This window comes from Anolis sagrei, chromosome 3 (assembly GCF_037176765.1).
Source record: "Anolis sagrei isolate rAnoSag1 chromosome 3, rAnoSag1.mat, whole genome shotgun sequence".
In the NCBI taxonomy this organism is placed as follows: Eukaryota; Metazoa; Chordata; class Lepidosauria; order Squamata; family Dactyloidae; genus Anolis; species Anolis sagrei.
The window spans coordinates 53613029-53634306 of NC_090023.1; the positions used below are offsets into that span (position 1 = coordinate 53613029).

General features: G+C 39.0%; 1 protein-coding gene across 3 annotated transcripts; it reads right to left on the bottom strand.

The window, feature by feature from the left end:
- Positions 1–403: 403 nt before the first annotated feature.
- PDZK1 (PDZ domain containing 1) lies at positions 404–20468 on the bottom strand. Of its 3 annotated transcripts, none has more exons than XM_067466676.1 (10): positions 20344–20468; positions 19534–19605; positions 14875–15083; positions 12619–12865; positions 12153–12289; positions 10431–10626; positions 9134–9330; positions 7025–7210; positions 2649–2936; positions 404–995 (listed from the first exon to the last, which is right to left on the bottom strand). In XM_067466676.1, the coding sequence occupies exons 3-10, from the start codon at positions 15076–15078 to the stop codon at positions 939–941; spliced, it is 1512 nt and encodes a 503-aa protein (XP_067322777.1). In that variant the 5' UTR covers positions 15079–15083; positions 19534–19605; positions 20344–20468; the 3' UTR covers positions 404–938. The 3 variants fall into 3 exon arrangements, with proteins under 3 accessions (XP_067322777.1, XP_060626532.2, XP_060626535.2); XM_060770549.2 differs by having other exon boundaries at positions 19530–19605; XM_060770552.2 differs by lacking the exon at positions 19534–19605.
- Positions 20469–21278: the final 810 nt, after the last annotated feature.

A 21278-nucleotide genomic window follows, 5' to 3' on the forward strand; every position in this document is an offset into this window, starting at 1 on the left:
ATTGGATTGTAAAGCCAAGGGAATCCCTGCACTGAGTTGCGATTGGAAGCTCAGGAACATCTTCTGTCTGGTCTGCTGAGCAGATAAACAGAAAGAGGAAAGGAGATTTAGCTGAGAAAGAAGGGGTGGAAAACTTCACAATGCAATAATTAGCTTATAGGTATGAGACATAAAGAGAAAAGTCACTTCAATCCTGGTTGCCTGAAGCCTTTTGTGGGGAGGACTGTTTGTTGGGCTCCAACCTTCTAGGGATCACATGTGATCAGCAATCCTGTGTCTTCTCTAGTTTTTTTTAAAGATGTGTGAATTTTTTGAACGTGCCAAAGATAGAGGGAGAACTTAATTGTTACATAGCACAAACAAAATATTGTTCAAAGCACCTGTATATCTGGAGCACTTCAGATGCACACAAGAATGAAATTTTATTTTCAAGCTCGCAATAAAAGAAGTCTTCAAAATAATTGGTACTGGAAATAATAAATCCATGTTGGCGAGACACACATGGCAGCTTCTTCCAAGTGGTTAAAATATTGGACAGCAAAGTCTAAAGTTAATTCATTCTAAAATGTCTATCCGTCAGAGCTTCTTATCTGAAAATGGTAAACAGAATATAGTGTGATAGATTTTAATAAAATTATCTGCTGCTTTCATTGGGAGATGACCACTGGCTTTTATCATATGTGGACAGTGGCTCTAGCCAAAACAATTTTATTAAACAAATGCAATCTCCTCTTATTCTGAAATGGTTAAAACAATTATGTACCATCCCAGTCTTACACACGTTTTGTCTCAGAAGTAGTTTCCCCAGTGTTCAGTGGGACTTTGCTTCAAATAAGCATCTACCAATAATAGTAGTAGGAAGTTCTTTGCTTCAGAATAGGAGTCATACAGCATTGCCTTTCAAGTACAAATGTGGGAAGGTAAAGTGATTTTTGATATCACAGTTTGGTATCTTCACTTCCATTATCTGAATCTGAAGAAGAGGATATGCTGGCCTAGAGGAGAAAAGCAATAGGTATTATTATGCCAAATCAGTAGTCTCATGAAGCCTTCTTTATTGTTCAATGGATGATTCTGCAGTTTCAGAAGAATGACAATAATGGAGTATTTTTAGAGGTTAATCTGGAGATGTAGTCATGGTATAGGTTAAGGGCTGTTCACACAATGCCAAAGTTGCTTTCTCGGCTCAATATTCTTATGATTTTGAAAAGGAAGGCACTCAAAAGACAATTGCAGGATAAAATCTGTAACCCTGGGATGCTTGTGTTCCTGACAGATTCTCATTTTTTTTCTCCATCTTTACAGTTTAAAGCAGTGGTTCTCAAACACTTAACTCTGTGACTCCCTTTATATCAGTGGTTCCTAACCTTTTTTTGACCAGGGATCACTTTAACAAGAGACCACTCTCCAACATCAGTATTAAAAGGATTACGAATCAGTTTTTCGTCAGCTTTGGATGTAGTTTGGTTATTTGGGGTGCTGATTCAGAAAACTGCATTTGATAGTCCACATCAGCTCTAGTTTCTGATGCAGAACATATGCCATCTAGTAGTCGCCATCTGCTCATCCACAGAAAACCATGTGTAATAATCTAGAGCTGATGTGGTCTACCCAATGCAATTTTCAGAATCGGTACTCCAAATAACATGGACCACAGGTTGGGAACCACTGCTGTATAGCTACATGATGTGAGTGCCATTCCTCCCCCCCCCCCCCCGGTGCAAGATAGTTATGCACAGTATAATACTTCATTTAGTGTATGTACATTTATGCATATCCCTATTTCAACATTTTATAAGGAATTTGCATTGTTCAAATTCAAACAGTTATTTAGTTTTACCCAACAAGTGAGTTTGTTGGGTAAAAGCTACTTTCATGAAGAGATAAATAATTAGTAATTCAATGTCTGAAAAAATTACTGTCTCCTTTGAGCAACTACCATTCATGGGAGTTAGTCACTTACTGGTTTCAGTGACAGTGTGTCAGGCTATGGAGTATGTGTACTCTTTAACATTCTATATACAAATATATTTGGGTGTATATTTTTACATGTATTGATCATTGGTAAATATGTTTATCAAATGGAATAAGTATGTATTTCCACAATTCTATCCTTATTGTTCTTTCGCGTGTAGTTTGATGTTTCCTGTTTACATCCCGGTGGCGCAGTGGGTAAAAGCCCTGTGCCAGCAGGACTAAAGACCAACTGGTCGCATGTTTGAATCCGGGGAGAGGCGGATGAGCTCCCTCTATCAGTTCCAGCTCCTCAGGCGGGGACATGAGAGAAGCCTCCCACAAGGATGATAAAAACATCAAATCATCCAGGCGTCCCCTGGGAAACGTCCTTGCAGATGGCCAATTCTCTCACACCAGGAGTCACTCCTGACATGACAAAAAAAACAAAACAAAAAAACACCACTGAAGGGTTTTCTCACTCCTCCAAATGGCTTGGGCAAAGCTGAATGGGCACTCACAGTATTGTTACAATGAGATAACTTGATCACTTACTTGCAATTTAATCATATTTATATGGAGGTTAGATAGTTACTATTAATTTGAACGATTTTCTGTCCAAATATGTATCCTCAAAATTCAGGAGACTCCATCCTCATTCATTTCTCTCAATTTTTATAAGCAAAGTAACTCACTTTTTCTTGTTCTTCTGTCTGTGAGGGTTGTATCTCTGCATAAGCAGGTGGTTCGTTATCGTCGTCATCTAATGGATCTGCCATCGAGGCAGTAATAGGCATTTTCCGAGACTGGAAATATTGATAAGCTTCCTCTCCACACACTAGTAGTGCCAGCCTGTTGCCACTTTCATGGATTTTTGCCACTACGACATCATAGTCCTCATTCTCCACATTGATACCATTCACCTCTATCAAGATGTCATCAACTTGCAGTCCTGCTAAGTCTGCTGGCCCATCATTATGTACCTGTCGTTATGTTAGAAGTAGACATTTTGCTGGTGAGTCTGGGCAACAGCACAAGGTGACAATGTTGACTCGGTTTATGTTTCACTAGACCAGGGTTACTCAAGCTGTGCTCCTCCAGATGTTTTGGACTGTAGCTCCCACAATTCTTAACAGCTGGTAAGATGGCTGGGATTTCTGGGAGCTGAAGTCCAAAACACCTGGTGGAGCATAGTTTGAGAAACACTGCACTAGACTATTGAACATGTATTCATAGTAGGAAGCTTGCATGCCCATAACTTTTACAAATAACAATATACAATTATTAAAAGAGTAGTATAACTTCTAAGTTACCAACATGTACATTGCTGAAATAAAAGGGAAATAAAAGGGAAAATGTGATTAATTTTGTAGAAGTGGCTATTGAAGGGCTTTGTTAAGACACAATTGCCACATTTGAACAGTAGCATAATTGTGTTGTCGAAGGCTTTCATGGCCGGAATCATTGGGTTGCTGTGAGGTTTCCATGCTGTATGGCCATGTTCCAGAAGCATTCTCTCCTGATGTTTTGCCCACATCTATGGCAGGCAGCCTCAGAGGTTGAAACAAGCTGGGCCAGCTAACACATCCCAACAAAGGATTCCCCCAGGCAGGAATCAGCCAGTCTTTGAAGCAGCAAGGCCATTCAGTGCTCATCAAAGTGGCCAATTGCAACATTCACAATTGCCTCCAACAGACCAGCGTTCTTTCTCCTACCCTGGACATTCCACAGATGTATAGACCACACTTGCCTAGTTTCCAGCACACCTCTGGAATCTCTGAGGATGGCTGCCATAAATGTGGGTGAAATGTCAGGAGAGAATGCTTCTGGAACATGACTATACAGCCCAGAAAACTCACAGCAACCAAGTAGCATAATTGCCACATTTGAACAGCATCATTAGATTTTCAATACATGTACATTGTACATTTCTATTCTGTTCCTGAATAACTTGGTAAATTTTAGTGCAGTTGTAAAAGATCCCGAAAATATTTATTTTTGACACTATTTAAAAACAAGGTTTTTTCCAGGACATTTTTTCTAAGCTCAATTTTCTAATAACCAAATGCAGCCTTAAACAAGCTTATCCAGAAGGACATCTCTGGCTAGTATATATAGGACTGCAGCCTAAGATGGTGTACATGTTATGGTCCTATGGCTGGGTGGACCGGGCAGTGGGGACATCCATCTGCCCACCCTGGATGGCGAGGCGTTACGCCCGTCATCATTGGTAAAGAGTCTGGGAGTCCTTTTGGACCCTCTGCTGACAATGGAGGCCCAGGTCTCCGCCGTGAGCAAAACCGCCTTCTTTCACCTGCGGCAGGCTAGACGGCTGGCCCCCTACCTGTCCAGGGACGACCTAGCTACGGTGATCCAGGCCACGGTCATCTCAAGGCTGGACTACTGTAACGCCCTCTACATTGGCCTCCCTCTGTCGGTGATTCGGAAGCTCAAGTTGGTACAAAACGCAGCTGCTCGGCTTCTTGCGAGAATTCCGATGAGATGCCACATAACACCAATCTTACTACAGCTGCATTGGTTACCAATTGAGCACCGGATCACTTTCAAAGTGATGGTACTCACCTTTAAGGCCTTGCATGGTCTGGGACCAATGTATCTGAGGGATCGTCTCACCCCCTACCAACCCCAGAGATCCCTCCGCTCTGAGGACCAAGATCTATTGGAAGTCCCCAGTGTCAAGACCTTGCGTCTAACGGCAACCAGACGCAGAGCCTTCACAGCAGTGGTGCCATCAGTCTGGAATGCTCTGCCACCTGAAGTTCGTGCCCTGCGGGACTTCCCAGCTTTCCGCAGGGCATGTAAGACATACCTGTTCCGACAGGCTTTTAATGTTTGATACTGTTGTTTTTAAATTGTTTTAAATTGCTTTTAAACTTTGTTAGATTTTAGCTATTCTTGTAAGCCACTTCGAGCCCCAGGGGAGTGGCGGCATATAAGTTTAAATAATAAATAAATAAAATATTATTGGTACCATGCAACTCTATTCACAATTGATAAAATTATGGCACAAATACAATTTTTGTGACTCTTCAGGTGTTGTGAGACTGGGTGACTATAGCTATGAAAGCTATAGATGTTATAATGGATGGTAATGGATGTTGAGGGTTGCAATTGCATAACTTTTGGAGGATGGCATGATTCATACAGTGGGTGTACTCTGGAAAATGCATCAGTCCTGCCAGTTTACAAAGAGCTTTCAGTACTTTCTTTCTTCAACTCCAGGGTTGTATGCTACAAGATACAGAAGGCAACCAGGTGACAAATTGGGAATCTGTATATTTTATGCTGTGATAGTTTTAATTTGTTATCTTGGTACTTTTAAATATAGTGTTCCTTTGCTACTTTGCGGTTCACTTTTTGCGGACTCGCTGTTTCATGGGTTTTTGCCTCCTGGCAACGATGGAGTGTGGAAGGGAGTTTCACCCTCCCCTCCTCCCTCAGGAGAGAGGCAGCCAATCATAAAAAAGAGAGGGAAGATAAAAAGCAGTGTGTAAATCACGGCCTTATAGCTAGCAAAAGAAAAAAGGTGTGTGGAGCCTTTTAATCTCTCCTCGCTCACCCTCAGAATGTGAAATATATTTATATAACATCCCTCCTTTGTGGATTTTCACTTTTTGCGGGTGGTCCTGGAATGTAACACCCACAATAAGTGAGGGAACACTGTACCTTGTGCATATATCTATGTGCATGCATGTATATTGTTGCTAACTGCCAATGTCTACTTCAATTGAGGATGACCCTATATTCATTCTGCTGTCAACAGCCCTGTTTAGGTCCTGCAAATGAAGGGCTGTGGCTTTCTTGACTGATTCTATCCATTTGGAATGCTTTCTATCATCTTCCTCTTTCCATGATGTGTCCAAACTATTATAGTCTCAGTTTAGTCATTTTAGTTCCTTGAGAGAGTTCAGGCTTGATTTGCTCTAAGAAAAAATTAATTATCTTTTGGGCAGGGTATCAACTGAAAGCTCTTCCATACCACATTTCAAATGTATTGATTTTACAACCATATTTAAAAATTAGAAATACAATGGCATGGACAATGCTGACCTTTGTATGCAACAACATACAGCGATTGTGTGAATATGTATGTTTCTCTCTCTCTGCACACACACATATATGGGGCAGCATAACCACTTTCCTATGTTGATTATTAATTCTTGCATCTGCCCTAAGACAGGATGCATAGAATTAATTGCAGAATGTCACTGCTCTTAGAAAACAATCATTAGTAAATTCAGATATTTATGTTAACTTGCTTGCATCCCTGCTTTATTCTGATCTAGTTCTACTTTTAGAGTACCTTTTCATATGAATCTCAATGATGAGAATTTTCTTTACAATTGTTATTTGATGTCAAGGTGGCCTTAATGTATGGAGGCCCTAATAATGACACACCTGCAAGAGTCTTAGGGCCCTTTCAGACAGGCTCTATATCCCAGGATCTGATCCCAGTTTTTCTGCTTTAAACTGGATTATATGAGTATGCACTGCTAGATAACCTGGGATAAACAGAAAACCTGGGATCAGATCTTGGGATATAGGGCCTGTCTGGAAGGGCCCTCAGCCATCAACTGTCCTGCTCAGGTATTGGAAAATCAAGGCCATTACTTCCTTGAATCCACCTGTAATGCAGTCATCTTCTTTTTCTCCATCTTCTTTTCTTTAAAAATGAAAAACAATGAGATAGATTTGAACTTTCACATCCAAAAATGGGTAGTTGCAGAAAAAAAAGGTAAATTGCAGTGGGCCAGGGGCTGATGAAAGTGAAAAGTTAAATTATCATGAGAAAAGAAAATGTCTCGGGTATAGTACTTGATGCTGTTCAGGTTCAGGAAAGTAATGCAGGGCTTTCTGGGGTTCTTTGATTTTTGCATAATATTCTCTTTTAAACAGTATACTTTAAGTTACTAAATTCAGGAGTAATTATAATAATTAAGTCACAAGTAGTAGATCAGAAGCACAATTTGGCTCCATATTATCTTGATTACCAGAATGTGATAATTATCTTTGGTATCATATTTGTATTATATCGACTCTTGATTAATACCTCTTTAACAAATTGGCCAGGCAGACCCTTGATGGCATTCAAACGGAAGCCGAATCCTTTGGAATCCTTTATCAACTTGCAGAGCCTGGGTTTATGATTGACTTCTTCAGCAAATGTTGGCTCTTCTACCTCACGTGGAGATGGCTCATGTGGCATTTGTTGGTAGAGGCATGGAGATATCTTGGCCTTAAAAAACCAAGAACAGAGAAGAATGCCACTGTGAAAGGAAACTTAATGATAAAATATCTTACTGATGCAGTAGGACAGATCAGGGAATCTCCAGGCTATGTGGATTTTCTAGGAGCAAGCCTATTGGCTTCTCACAGTCATCATCAACTATCAAGAATTGTTTGAAGCTATAGACATAGCGGTTGCTGTTGCCTGTCTCTGGTCAATGATGTTTAGCCGCTTGTGCTCCTTCTATTTTTGTCAATTTTATACTAATTTATGCAATACTTTTGATATGAAATAAACAAATAAAATCTTTATCTGCACGCTTGTCTTTTTCTCAAGGTTGATATACAAGATGGCTTACAAATTACTACAATTACAACCATGCAAGAAGTCAACATTAAAACAGAACTAAACATTTAACGATATTAGAGCAATTTGTATAGTTAAAAAGGATAAAAAAGTTTAAAACAGTGCAGTACCCTATTTCTTCAATCCTTTAATTAAAAACCTTGTTGTTCGAAAGACAACAACAACAACACTGACCTCCCTGGAAAGAGTATTCCAGCTCGTAGAGGAAAACAGAAGACCCTTCCTTATCTCACCATAAACACAGGCCCAGTAATTAGCTCATTAGTATGGAAGTATATTCTCCTGTGCATGAACTTCATCCCTTCAGTAGCTGGGAAGCAAACCAGAGGTCTTTTGCTAGACAATCTCACTACTGTGGAATGATTGCATCCTCTTTTCCCTTGTTGCTTGGCTTTTTTCTGCCACTCACCTGGGCAGATCATGTGTATATGTGTAGGGGGGATAATGAGCACATTCTACCTCTCATCTCCATGTACTCTGTTCACTGGGAAACAGGTAAACAGCATGCACGGAGGGGATTGTGTAGGCAGCTGGGAGGGTGTAAACATGAGATGTGCCTACATAAATGCACAAATGGATTTACGGTGTGCATCAGTGGAGCACATTTCTGTGAAAGAAGTGAAGAGAAGGGTACAGAGGCAGGATGAATGGGATGTTCTGTTCACTTTTGGTTTTTGCTCCAGCCCATCAACAACGCTATTCTGAAAACACGGAACACTATTTCCAAGTGACTCCTTTGTTGGAAATAGCAATCTTCTCATGTTTTCACTAGTTATTTGTTATGTATAATTCAGATTTCTTACTGTATTCTATGTGTGTGTTTGTTTACCAGTTTTACCTTTCCTCGTTATTGTGGGAGGGGCTGCAGACCATGTGATCAGAACTAGGCATGTTCAGACTCAGATTCCATTTTAGTTTGTAGAAGCCATTAGTGTCTTAGAGAGAATAGGAGCCATCTGTATGCTTTCAGAAGTCAGTGTGTGTGTTTGCATCAGAAGCAGTAAGTACACTTTAGACTTCAATACAGGAACTGTATGCTTAGAGATCAAAACAGAGAGATGCTTTGGACTATGGACTATTAATTCTAAGAAAGATGCCCTGTCTTACCTACACAGGGAAAATACTTCAAATACTATTGTAACAAGCAATGTGCCTGTATGCTGTATACATGAAGTTTGTAAATAAACCAACTCAGTTAGTTTTAAAGAAGACTGTTTATTTTGTCTCTTGAGAGTATGACTTAAAGGCAAATATGTTTTAAGGGAGAGTAGATTTTTTGGGGCAACTAAAAGGAACACTTCTGGAACCGCTGAATATGTGTTTTTGTGCATCGGCATGTCTTTGTCCCTCACAGTTCAAAGACATACTTAGGTACATCAATTTAACAACTGAGAGACCTAGTTGCCTTGCATGAATGTTGGTGAACATCATTTTTCAAAAGGTTGTGACTTCTAACAATGTCATGCCTTTCCTGTAACCAGTGTTTTTTCCAAAAAGGTTATGAATCCCATTTCCCAAATAGTTATGGAGATTCACATTTTCCAAAATCCTTGTACTCAAGCTTACCATTTTGTACATGGCATCTGTCTCTTCATCCACTATTAGCAGTGTTGTTTTTTCACCAGACTGTCTGATTTTCTCCACCACAGCATGATGGTCCAATGCTTCAACTGGCTCTCCATTTACAGCTACCAAGATGTCATTGTCCTTAAGACCTACTTTATCCGCAGGGCTGCCAGGGTCAATGTCTTTAATTAAGTGACCTGTCCTCAAAAATAAGAAATACCTCACACTTAGTAACACATATCTAGCTGTCGCTTTTTATCTGAAACTATAACCAATCCCTTTATAGAGTTCGACTTGCAGAATAGACCTGTTAAAAAAACATTGTCAGCTTCCAAATGGGAGTTGAAAGATAAACAGAAAAATGGATCTGTGTCCAGGTTAGAATTTTGTCTATAATGGATTTCCTTGTGTCCTTGGGTAAATCATTTTCTGTAAAAATGTTAGATATCTAGACTATATTGTGGAGCAAGGATCCATCAAATCCTGTTTCTATGAAACTCCGAAAGATGTCTATAAGAAATCCACAAGGAGAGCATGAGACATCAATCCCACCTTTCTCCCCATTATGTGGTATTTATAACATGGAGTGTCTATTTAGCCAATAGCTATTCACAGGTTTAACTTGAAGGCTATCCAGGAAACATTTAGCACCATATAATGCTAGATTGAGAGCCAGTGAATGTGGTATAGTGGTTTGAGTGTTGGATTATGACTCTGGAGACAGGATTTGAATCCCTGCTCAGTCATTAAAATCTAGTGGGTGACTCTGGGCAAGTCATACTCTCTCAGCCTCAGAAGGGGACAGAGGCAAACCCACTATGCACAAAACCCCATGCTGTCAAGTCAACAAAACCGCATGCTTAATTCACTTTAGGATTATCATAAATTGGAAATGACCTGAAGGCACACAACATCAACAGATTTACCACAAAGCTAAGAATCTTATGCTTGGGTTGCGGTGAGTTTTCCGGACTATATGGCCATGTTCCAGAAGTATTCTCACTTTCTGTTGCCGTGTGTGCTAGCATATGGTTCTGATAAGAGGAACTTATGTTCAACATGAGTTCCTGGAAGTGAGGGCATCAGCCAAACAGCTGTATCATTACTATTATTTTAAGGAGACTACAAAAGCTATGATTTCTGAGACAGCTTTATGGAATTTATTTAACATCCTTCTCCCTAATAATCTGAACACTACTGTTGGGCTTCAAAACATATTATAGATCCCACAAATCACCAGGCAAAAGAAACAATGCTTGTTTTATAAATTCAAGCCAGTCTATGTCCTTGTTCATACCTTTTCCATTTTGTTCCATTCTCAAGTAAAATCCATAACCATTATTGCCTTTCTCAAGCGTAATAAGTCGTGGTTTGTTGGGTAATAATTTCAGACTAGCGATTCCTCTTGTCAGGTGCATGTTCTGTCTGTTGTAATACTGGTCAGTTTCTTTATTAGATAGCAGAAACACAACTTGGTCTCCAGATCTTCTTATCTAGGAATACAGACATATCTATACAGTAATGGTATTTCTGCCACCATTTCACATAGAGGAATAAAGATAAAGAAATTTTATATACAAAGTCCTAAAGTGCATATATAAAATAATATCCTGGTTATGTACATGTAACATTGTGTTCTCTAGCTTATGTATATGAAACAAAAGAATTTTGTGTTAAGATGTGGGTACTATCTCCAAGATCTCATCATGTGTATGTAAATAATTCAGAATCCAGAAAAAATCCAAAATACCTCTAATTTCAAGCATTTGGGATTAGAGATACACAATATTTACTACTACTTAATAATATCAGACTGTCCGATGCTCTTTTATATTAGAACTGGAGATAATTCAAGAGCTTATTGTCACAATCAGAGTCAGGGATATTAATTGTGTGGCTCTCCATAGATTTCTGAACTGTAACTTTCAGTATTTCAGCAGTATTTCAGCAGTTATAAATCTGCATCTGGTAGATTACATTGGTACCCCTCAGTGCAAGTGTAATCTTGAGGTTATATATATATATATATATATATATATATATATATATATATGAGAAAGACAGTAGGGGTAATGGTTTGAAAATTTGACTATGGACCTCTTCACACGGCCCCTGGGGCCTTGCCAGAGTTGGTGCTCTGTCCCTGTTCCCAACAGATGGGGAAAAGGGTGGCAAAAGATGGAGGAAAGGGCAAAAAATGCAGGTGGCTCCATCAGAGCTATCTAAAACACACTTACCTCTCCGTCATGACAGAGGAACCATCTTGTGATGCTTCCCCTCCACTTCGGGAGGAATGGTGCAAGGTCAAGCCAGCGTCATCTGACGTCACTTGGCAGACCCTGTCCAGAAGAGGAATGAGGGGCCAAAAAAAAAAAACCCAATGTGACAAGGTGGTATGATTTTGAAGACCAGGATTTGAATTCCTTTTTGGTCATGGAAAACAACTGGATGCTCCTGAGCAAGTTACTCTGTCTCAGTCTCAAAGAAAGGTAAACACAGCTCAATGTGATAAGGTGGTATGATTCTGGAGACCAGGATTTGAATTCCCTTTTGGCCATGGAAACCAATTGGATGATCTTGAGCAAGTCACACTCTCTCAGTCTCAAAGGAAGGTCTTCCCCTCTCTAAACAAATCTTGCAAAGAAAATCCCACTATAGAATCACTTGGTATAAATTGGAAATTACTTGAAGGATACAACAAGAATAACATTGATAGATATGTGCCACTCAGCTCTTGTGGGGAGACTTCTTGGCAAAATATTTTAACTCTTAGATTCTAACCCTCACCCATAGTTTTTACATTCCCTTAGATTACCTCGAACAAGCACTGTATTTGAAACTGCTTGTGTTTTCTGCTGCTTGTTTTTGCCTGAGGAGATTTATATATATATGCAAGTTACCACTTAGGAAATGGTCTATGTGTATTTTTTTAATGTTTAGTTGCGGAACAAACCCAAAGATTTAAATTGAAAGCTCAGAGAACAGGGAGGAAGCTGAGAGGTGCAGGTTGATAAGGTACCTTCTCAACAACTTCATCATGAGTGTCATTTTCCACATTTTCTCCATTGACTTCAATCAGGCGGTCATCTGGCTGCACTCCAGCTTTTGCAGCCGATCCTTGGGGGACCACATCTATAATGAACAATCCTTTCTGACCTGTAACAGAAGAAAGATTAGGCAAAACAGAAATAACTTTTCAGTTGTCAGCTATGTCCCATGCTGCTCAGAAAGGGTGCAGTAATTACTATGAGAACTCACCATTCAAATAATGGCCTTCAGTTAATTGTCTGGGAAAGTGTACTTTAAGAGAAAATGTGTCTTTAATATGCGTTTTAAATGATGAACATACCAAAGAATGGAAAAGATACTACTTTGGACTGAACTGATTTCTTCCCAGAATCCCCCAACCAGCATGGCTGGTTGTTTTTTGACTGAGATGGTAACACTTATTAGATACAAATCTTGTCTGTATAGATTGTTCTTACCTGTGATGGTCTTCAAAGAGAAGCCATAGCTATTTTGTTCTTTCACTAGATAGCAGAATCGAGGTTGTAGAAATGGAGCCGGTACTCCATTTGTTACAAGTGAAGGATGGTCGATCTGCTGCTGGAGTTGTGCATTTTGACCTAGCTCTTCAAAGCAGACTCCATCCTTGTGTCCATTTTCATAAGATTCTTCATCCAAAACAAGCAACACTACAACATCTGCACTTGTCCTAACTAAATCAGCCACCTGCAATGGATGGAAGGAGGAATAAAATAGACATTACAAGAAGTTGTACTTCATCTGACATCAAGATGACCACAACATGGGCATCAGGCAAGCATTTCTGGGTGCTTCATTCCAAGATTAGAGTTCCACCATTGAAAACCTGTCCTTGATAGCTATCCACCTCACCACACCTGACAAATGGCACAGGAGGAGGGCCTTCTAAGGATTATGGTCCAGGTAATTATATATGGGAGATGATTCTTCGGGTCACCTGGTTTAGGGTTTTAAAAGTCAACACTAGTGCCCCCAAACACCTCAAAAACCAGTGCATTTTATGATCATATCAAAAAGTTCTGTTTGAATATCAGCCAGCAAGCCAACACCTTACATGAAGAAACAATTTTCTAAGATCTACAGAGATACTCACAGAAAAACCTCAGCAAGTGAGAGTCCAAATGTGACAGGCTAAAACTTGGAACCTCAACCCATGGCTGATACTGAATAAGAGACTTCCTCCTGGGCACACAGAAGACTGGGTGACCTGGAAGGCACTAAACAGACTGCTGTCTGGCACCACAAGATGCAGAACCAACCTTATGAAATGGGGCCACAAAGTGAAATCCATGACATGAGAGTGCCGAGAAGAGCAAACCACATACCACCTATTACAATACAGTCTGAGCCCCGCCACATGTACAATGGAGGACCTTCTTATAGCAACACCAGAGGCACTCCAAGTGGCCAGGTACTGGTCAAAGTACATTTAGAATAATGCCAAGTTTGTAAAACTTTGTGTTTTTTAAATACATTACAACTGTACCCTCGGTTCACTTCTGATACGATAAATAAATGCATTTTCAACCAGGTGCAATTTCCAGGTGAAATTTCCAAACTGCTTTCAAAGGCAGTTCTACATTTAATGCTTTGCAGTAGTCCCCTGTTCACAATGCAATGCAGGACAATCACCCATTTAGCCCCTTTGTTTTCTGCCATATAAGAGTAATTGATATAGAATACTGAAAAAAGTGTTTAGAAAACTCCATGGAGCAATAAGAAATACAGTATTCATTGTGCAGATATCCTATAAATTCTCTGATTTAATAATAATAATAATAATAATAATAATAATAATAATAATTTATACTCTGCCACCATCTCTTGGAGGCAGCTCACAAAGCACTGGAAAGTGCAAACATGCAATATACAAAAAGTGCAAAGACAACAACACAAAGCAACAACAACCAACATGAACATCACAAAACAATCTGATTAAGATCAATACAATGCAACAATGGCTGCAGAATACAAAACAAATTGCAATCAATATCAGTCTCATAATTTCCCACAGGATTGTATTCACTACTCAGATTCCATGAGAAAGGTATGATATAGTGAATATAGGATGGTATATATCTACATGAAATATACAATTATTTCCTCTTGCAAGGCACCTGAAGTTATGTAAGGTTTCAGTCCTGTGTATGGGCATTACCTGAGAGTTAAGTATTTGGTTCAGTCGGATCATCTCTATGACTTGGAGATCACTGTGCTGTTAAGGTTATCTATTAAGACCATCATTGTTGGCCCCAGTAACTGAGAAATGATCTCTACTTATCTTTAGGATGGACGTTTAATGCTTAATTTAAAAGAGCTCTTGGTAACTTTGAACTTTGTGATGAGGAAGGGCTGGGTAACTACTGGAGGATTTTATTGCTTCTTTCCATGGCTGAGATGGTGCTTATTATTGTTTCATTTCAGTTTTGAGCCTTCCAAATGTGTCGTACTACATTTCCTACCACCAGAGGCATGTTTGATGGGAATCATGGGGACTATAGTCCAACACATCTGGAGTAAAATGATGAAAGAGGTTGTGGGAGGCTCAAATGGCACACCTTGAGTGCGGGGAAAAAAGAGAAAAAAAAACCCTTTGAAATAAATAAACATGCACAAAATAGGCTCAAACAGCCAGATCCACTTATTTGCCAGATGTAGTTGGTAGTTGTAAGGATTGTCCTTTGTCAGTGTCATACCTTTCCATGGTCTTCCTTGTCCACAAATACCCCATTGATCCTCAGAACTCTGTCGCCATCTCTCAGGCCAGCCTTCTCAGCAGGGCTGTCTTTTTCCACATTCCGGATAAGGTGCCCAATTTTATACTTCTCAATGCGTAAGCAGAACCCATAGTTTTCTCCTTCTTTTCTGGTAAGTTTGCATTCTCTGGGCTGAACAGTCATACTTTCTGTCAGAAGAAACCAGGGGGTGGGGTGGGGGGAGAGGGACACATACTGGTATCACATTATGTTCATATTCAGGGAATATACTCAAGTAAAATGAAAGAACCTGGTGCTCTTATAAAAGGACATAGAATCACGGATACCTTGGCTGGAATGATGACATATGGCTTTCAGTATTGGCCTTGGGAACCCACTGCATGTCACTCTCATTCTTAACACAAGGCAAAGCCACCCTTCCCCTCTAAAAAAATCTTGCTGAGAAACCCATGTCACAATAGGAAATATCTTGAAGGCGCAGAACAAAAACAAATAACATTAACTATGTCTCTCCATCAGTTGCTTAAGAATCCATGATGGATAGTGTAATTCACTTATGTCCTCCTTCCCATAGGCAATTGATCATGGTGTGAAATTCATGTTGCACTGAACAAGCCTTAGGACGGTGTAGTGATTTGAGTGCTGGACTAGGATTTCAAGAGACCAGGGTTTGAATTTGCACTCAGCAGTCGAAAGTTATTGGGTGACCTTGGGGAAATCACACTCAGATGCAGAGGAAGGTAATGACAAACCTCTTCTGAAAAACATCTTGTCAAGATAACATAACTTTATTTTATTTATATCCCACATTTATTTCAGTATGAAGTCACCTTAAAGTAAAGGTTTCCCCTTGACACTAAATCTAGTCGTGTCCAACTCTGAGGGGTGGTGCCCATCTCCATTTCTAAGCCAAAGAGCTGGCATTTTCCATATACACCTCTTAGGTCATGTGGCCAGCATGATTTCATGGAGCACCGTTACCTTCCCGCTGATGCGGTACCTATTGATTTACTCACATTTGCATGTTTTCAAACTTCTAGGTTGGCAGAAGCTGACGCTAACAGCGGGAGCTCACCCCACTCCCTGGATTTGAACTGCTGACCTTTCGATCAGCAAGTTCATCAGCTCAGCAGTTTAATTCACTGTACCATCAGAGTGCCAAAAGTCACCTTAGACTCATCATAAGTTAGAAATGACTTGAGGCGCCACAATAAAAAGGCCTTTAGTCTTATTAAATCTAATTCTTCACTCATGATACTGGGGGAAACAGAAAGGAAGGTAGGAAGAGAGAGAGAGAAAAGAACTTTTAAGACTTGTTGGTTTTTATTTTTTAACAAAGTTTTGATGATATAAACTCAGTTCTTCAGATACAGCACTGACTGTACTGAAAACAGAGACAACACTTAGTGCTTGTGAAAAAAAAGTCATTGCCCAATACCGAAAAAGTCACTACAAAAGGTTTTGTCAACAAAATCCTATACATGTGTTTTTAAACTAGGTCTCTGTTTAATAGAATTTAGTTCTCTCAGTACAATAGGAAACCTTCAACACAGTTACATTGTGTTAAGTCTTCATCCAGGTAAGAGGACAAAAGGATTCAGGGGATGTTGGTGTCATTCTCAAAGACTAGTCAACCTTATGTACTGGATTGTGAAGCACTATTCAATGAACTGAGAGGATTTTATCAGGAAAACCTTGCAGTATAATGTAGTTACAAAACCGCTGTAAGAGTTAGCTTTGTTTTTCTGAGTTTATCTTCTGAATCCTTTCAGAATAGAGGAGAACATACTGATTAACTAGAATGAATTTCTTTTTCTGAGCCATTTTGAAGGATGTGTATGACGAATTATCTATTTAGGTGAAGGACTTTAGTAAAGGTTCTTTGCAACTACAATGTGAGGATTAAACATTAATAATCACACACAGAGAAAAAATGTAACTATTAATCATTCGCTCTCTAGTGCCCATATAAACTTAAACTAGGAATAGGCTTCTTGTTTGGCGCAAATATATGTGAGCTCTATGTTATTAACCACAACAATTAAATCCTCAGCCAAGGAGCAAATTGTGACTACAATGAATGGCTTGAAAACAGAAGGTCGTTCTTAGGTTGTTGATGGGAAGATCATGGCAGCTTGGCAACCTTTCCAGTTCTTATACAAATGAATGAAGGTCTCCAATCCTAGAGTTTTGCTTAACATTTATGAATGGAGTTTTGTCTTGTTGCTTCCTTGGTACAACTTACAAAATTCCCTAGCTGATGGTCAAATTGATTGGGAAATCTAGAATTTTATAGTGTTTATAAAAGAAAAAAGCAACTTTTCAAAATTCTTGTAATAACAGTAGAGTCTCGCTTATACAACATAAGCGGGCCAGCAGAATGTTGGATAAGCGAAAATGTTGGATAATAAGGAGGAATTAAGGAAAAGCCTATTAAACATCCAATTATGTTATGATTTTACAAATTAAGCAATAAAAACACCATCTTTTACAACAAATCAACAGAAAAAGAAGTTCAAGGCACAGTAACTTATGAAGTAATTACTGTATTTACGAATTTAGCACCAAACCATCGTAATGTACTGAAACAGCTGTGGATTCGGGCAGGACGCAGACTGCGCTGGATAAATCAGAACGTTGGATGAGCAAAGATTGAATAAGTGAGATTCTACTGTTTCCAATTGCTGCTATGCTAGATGTGTTACAATTGTTTTTGACTTCTGTATTCCTTATCACATTGTTGTGCCAATTCGCCCCCTTCTGATCTACAGATTTTCTTTGAAAACTTATGAATAGTTTCATGGAGTAGATATGATGACAGTCTTGTGCCCTTATTAACAAAAGGGTGCTAAAATGATATAGGAGTAGGGAGAGTATTCTGCTGGCGTTTGTTCTGCTAAATGTTTACAGGTGTATGTGCTGAGTTATTAAAACCTGCATGTTTGTGTCCCCCATTTATCATCAGTCAATCAATAAATCAAAATATCTATTGTATTGATGAAGGCTTCTGTAGCCAGAATCATTGGGTTGCTGTGAGTTTTTCGGGCTGCATGACCATGTTCCAGTAGCAAGAAGGGGAATCACACTCATCTTAGTATTCTGGTTCTTGGTTTTTGTTGTGTATTGTTTGAGTGAGTTTTAATGCTGCTGTTTTATACCCTTATGTTTTATTTAATTGGGTTTTATTTGATTGTTATGTTTTGCTATGCTTTATTTTAATTGTGGTTTTTTGTTTTAAAGGATTGTTTTTGTTTTGATGTTTTGTCGACATTTTGTCCCATGCGCCCTGAGTCCCTTCGGGGAGATGGAGGCAGAGTATAAACATAAAGTTATATTATTATTATTATTATTATTATTACTATTGGAACATGGCAATACAGCCCAAAAACTCACAGTAACCCAAAATATCTATTTATCACATTAGATCACAAGATCTGTCGTTGGCACATAATCAATTCAAACAGTTTAAAGCAATGCAAAATGTGATGAGCAATCTGGGTTCTCATTCTTGCCTAACCATACAGGCTAAAAGTTGTCAACAACTCTCCACTTTCAAGAAGAGCTCCATGGGTTCTTAATTAAACTGTGGTTCTGATTATTCATAGCTATCATGTACTTTGCTCATTCTTCCTTTGCTAGTGGATGCTGTAGTTAATATGTAAAGAAGCAATGGTTAATACGTGGAATATCCATCCTAGATAAGGAGAGCGAAGTATGTGGCATTCAGGTCCCCTCTGCCTATTCATTCTTCTTCTTCTAAACACAGCTTAAAGGTAAATTGGGCTTCTAATACTCTAGCAATGCTAGAGATAAAATTGTTCATATTCCTTTACAAAAGCTCCATCTACAATAGCCACCACATCTAACTATAACTAATAGTCATGCATTGTTTGATATCTGATGACCTTCCACATACAGCTGGATTGCAAGTCCCATCATACCTCAGTAGTAGGTTTACTGACTAAGGCAATTTTATAACATTTTTGGTCCATACATTTCCACTCCTTCAACACTTTCGGCACACTATGCTGAATATGTGTTGACATAGGAGAAGGATCAACATCACTGATATTATTAGCATTATCATTATAATAAATCTGGGGCTCAAGGTTCAGTATAACTTTTGAAAACTTCAATAGTCAATCAAGAATCTTTTCAAGCATCATAAACAAGTTCTTTCACAGGTTCTACCAAATATGCAGTTTTACAAGTGCCATATAGACCCCTATCAATATCATTTCAGTAATCCACATATAACAGAATTCGGAATAGGCTCTTGATTTTATAAATTAATCCGTATGGTCCATAGTGAAGTAGTATTGAAAGAAATGAGCATGCTTAGTTCTGTTTGTAAGATTGTAGGCAGGCTTTTATGAAGGAGGAGATAAAATAAAATGTCAGTCTACAGAAGAATCAGGTGGCCTTCTCTGACTTTAGGTTATGTTAAACAAAACTACAAATCTCATGATTCCAGAGCATTGAGGCATGGCAGTCAAGTGATGTCAAACTACATTAATTCTCCAGTGTAAATGCACCCTAGGTATCAAGGAGTTCCTGAAAGATGTAAAACAATAGACTAAATCTAATTTAAAATGCGGAAGATTTGAAAAAGAGGGATTCAAAAATTTTCTTACTTGCCTGTGTAGAAGTTGGATCCTTAGAACATTCTGTACTATCTCATTCTGCTGCATCAGTAAGGATGGCCACACTCTGAATGGGCAAAGGTTGATTTAAAAGATGATTTATTTAACTGGGTTTCATTACTTATGTTGGACTGCTTGATAACCAATCTTTTCCCCACCCTCATTCTTCCCAGCTGAGCACTGAGTTTCCTTTAGTAACTCTAGATTCTGCCCTCGTGGCTCACTGATCATTGCAGTTGCCATGATTTTGCCCCTGCAGCACAGCCAAGACACATCTGATCTTTGATACAGCTGACTTTTCTTTTCGTTCATACAAAGAGGTTCAACTATGGATTTGTAAACATATAGACATTTGTCATGTACCCAATACATCCAAAACCCATAGATTGTTATGATATGAACCATGATTATGGAATGAGTGGACTAGATATTGTTGGATAGCAAGTTCCATCATCCGTCAAAACTGGCCGAACAGGCAAGGACTGATGAAAGCTGCAATCTGGAAGCATTTAGATGAGCACACTTTCCCCATTTTCGTAGACAAACACCATCTGTTGAAACAAAGGCCATAAGCTTCTTCGCCAAAAATATTTTTTACACTCAAATGCAAGATTATCCTTCCAAAGGACATATTACTTTTCTTCCTTCTTCTTACCATACCCATGTGTTTGAAAAATACCCCAAATGGTAGAAATACAAGCTAGAAATCATACCTCACTAACCAAAGCAATGCATTGTAATAATCTTTAGTTAGCCATCTGATAGTATTTTGAAAGGCTGAATACAAAAAGAAGGTATTCCATACCTGGCACGCTTACAGCCTTCCTATGTTCAGAAACATAAAGCTCACATTTGCCTTACAGACTACATCACAGCTTGCTAAATCCACTCCCACTCTCAGCCCTTTTCGAGCAAAGCTACTGACCTAATTCCCATGAAGCACCTGTAAACATTTCGGGCTTATCCACCACAGATTTAAAGTAGCTTAATGATAATTTCCTTTCCCCAGGGGAGCATGGGAATTATAGTTCTTGTGAGGTGAGTGAAGAATCTTTAATTACAGATATAGCAACGGTTAAACTCAAGCACGGGTCCCAACATACAGATGACTCTACACCTTCTTCCCATAACAAGGCATTTGATTATTATTTTTAACTGGCAGTTTCATTTATTCATTGAAATTGTCTCTGCGTGGAAGCTTTCCTGATGACAGTCAGACTGAAGTGGAAATGATCAAGGAATGAAATACAGAGTTGCAAAGACATTTATACATATTATATGTTGTTGATATTATTGGTGTTGCATGCTTTCAAGTCCTTTCTGATTTTTTTTTTTATAACCTTAAGGCTTTTCTGGTGCTGATAGTGTGTGACTCACCCAAGGTCATCCAGTGGGTTTCCATGGTCAAGTGGTGAATCAAATCCTGGTCTCCAGAGTCACAGTTCAGTGTTCAAATCACTACATCACACTGGTTCTTCCCATATACCCTCCAACAATTCTTAGATGAAAACCGAGACATAGGTGAACAAAACAAAACAAAACAAAAAACCAAACAAACATCTGAATATGACAAGATGATAACAGTTATTAATGAGAAAGAACACAAAATCCAGGATAGAGTGAAGCTTTTGTCTGATGGGGATGGCTATACTCCTCTTCTATTCCCTTCTCCCAATGTGCTGTGTTAATTGACGGCAAACTACCTGTTCATGCTGGATGGGGTTACATTCCCAATGAAAT

Excerpts from the sequence above, each read along its gene's own strand:
- PDZK1 (XM_060770552.2), bottom strand. The coding sequence starts at position 15,078 with ATGACTGTTCAGCCCAGAGAATGCAAACTTACCAGAAAAGAAGGAGAA. Across the intron at positions 7,211-9,133 it reads CAGATGCCATGTACAAAATG|GCCAAGATATCTCCATGCCT; the intron begins GTAAGCTTGAGT and ends TGGTTTTTTAAG. Across the intron at positions 996-2,648 it reads AGACAGAAGAACAAGAAAAA|GCCAGCATATCCTCTTCTTC; the intron begins GTGAGTTACTTT and ends TTTCTCCTCTAG.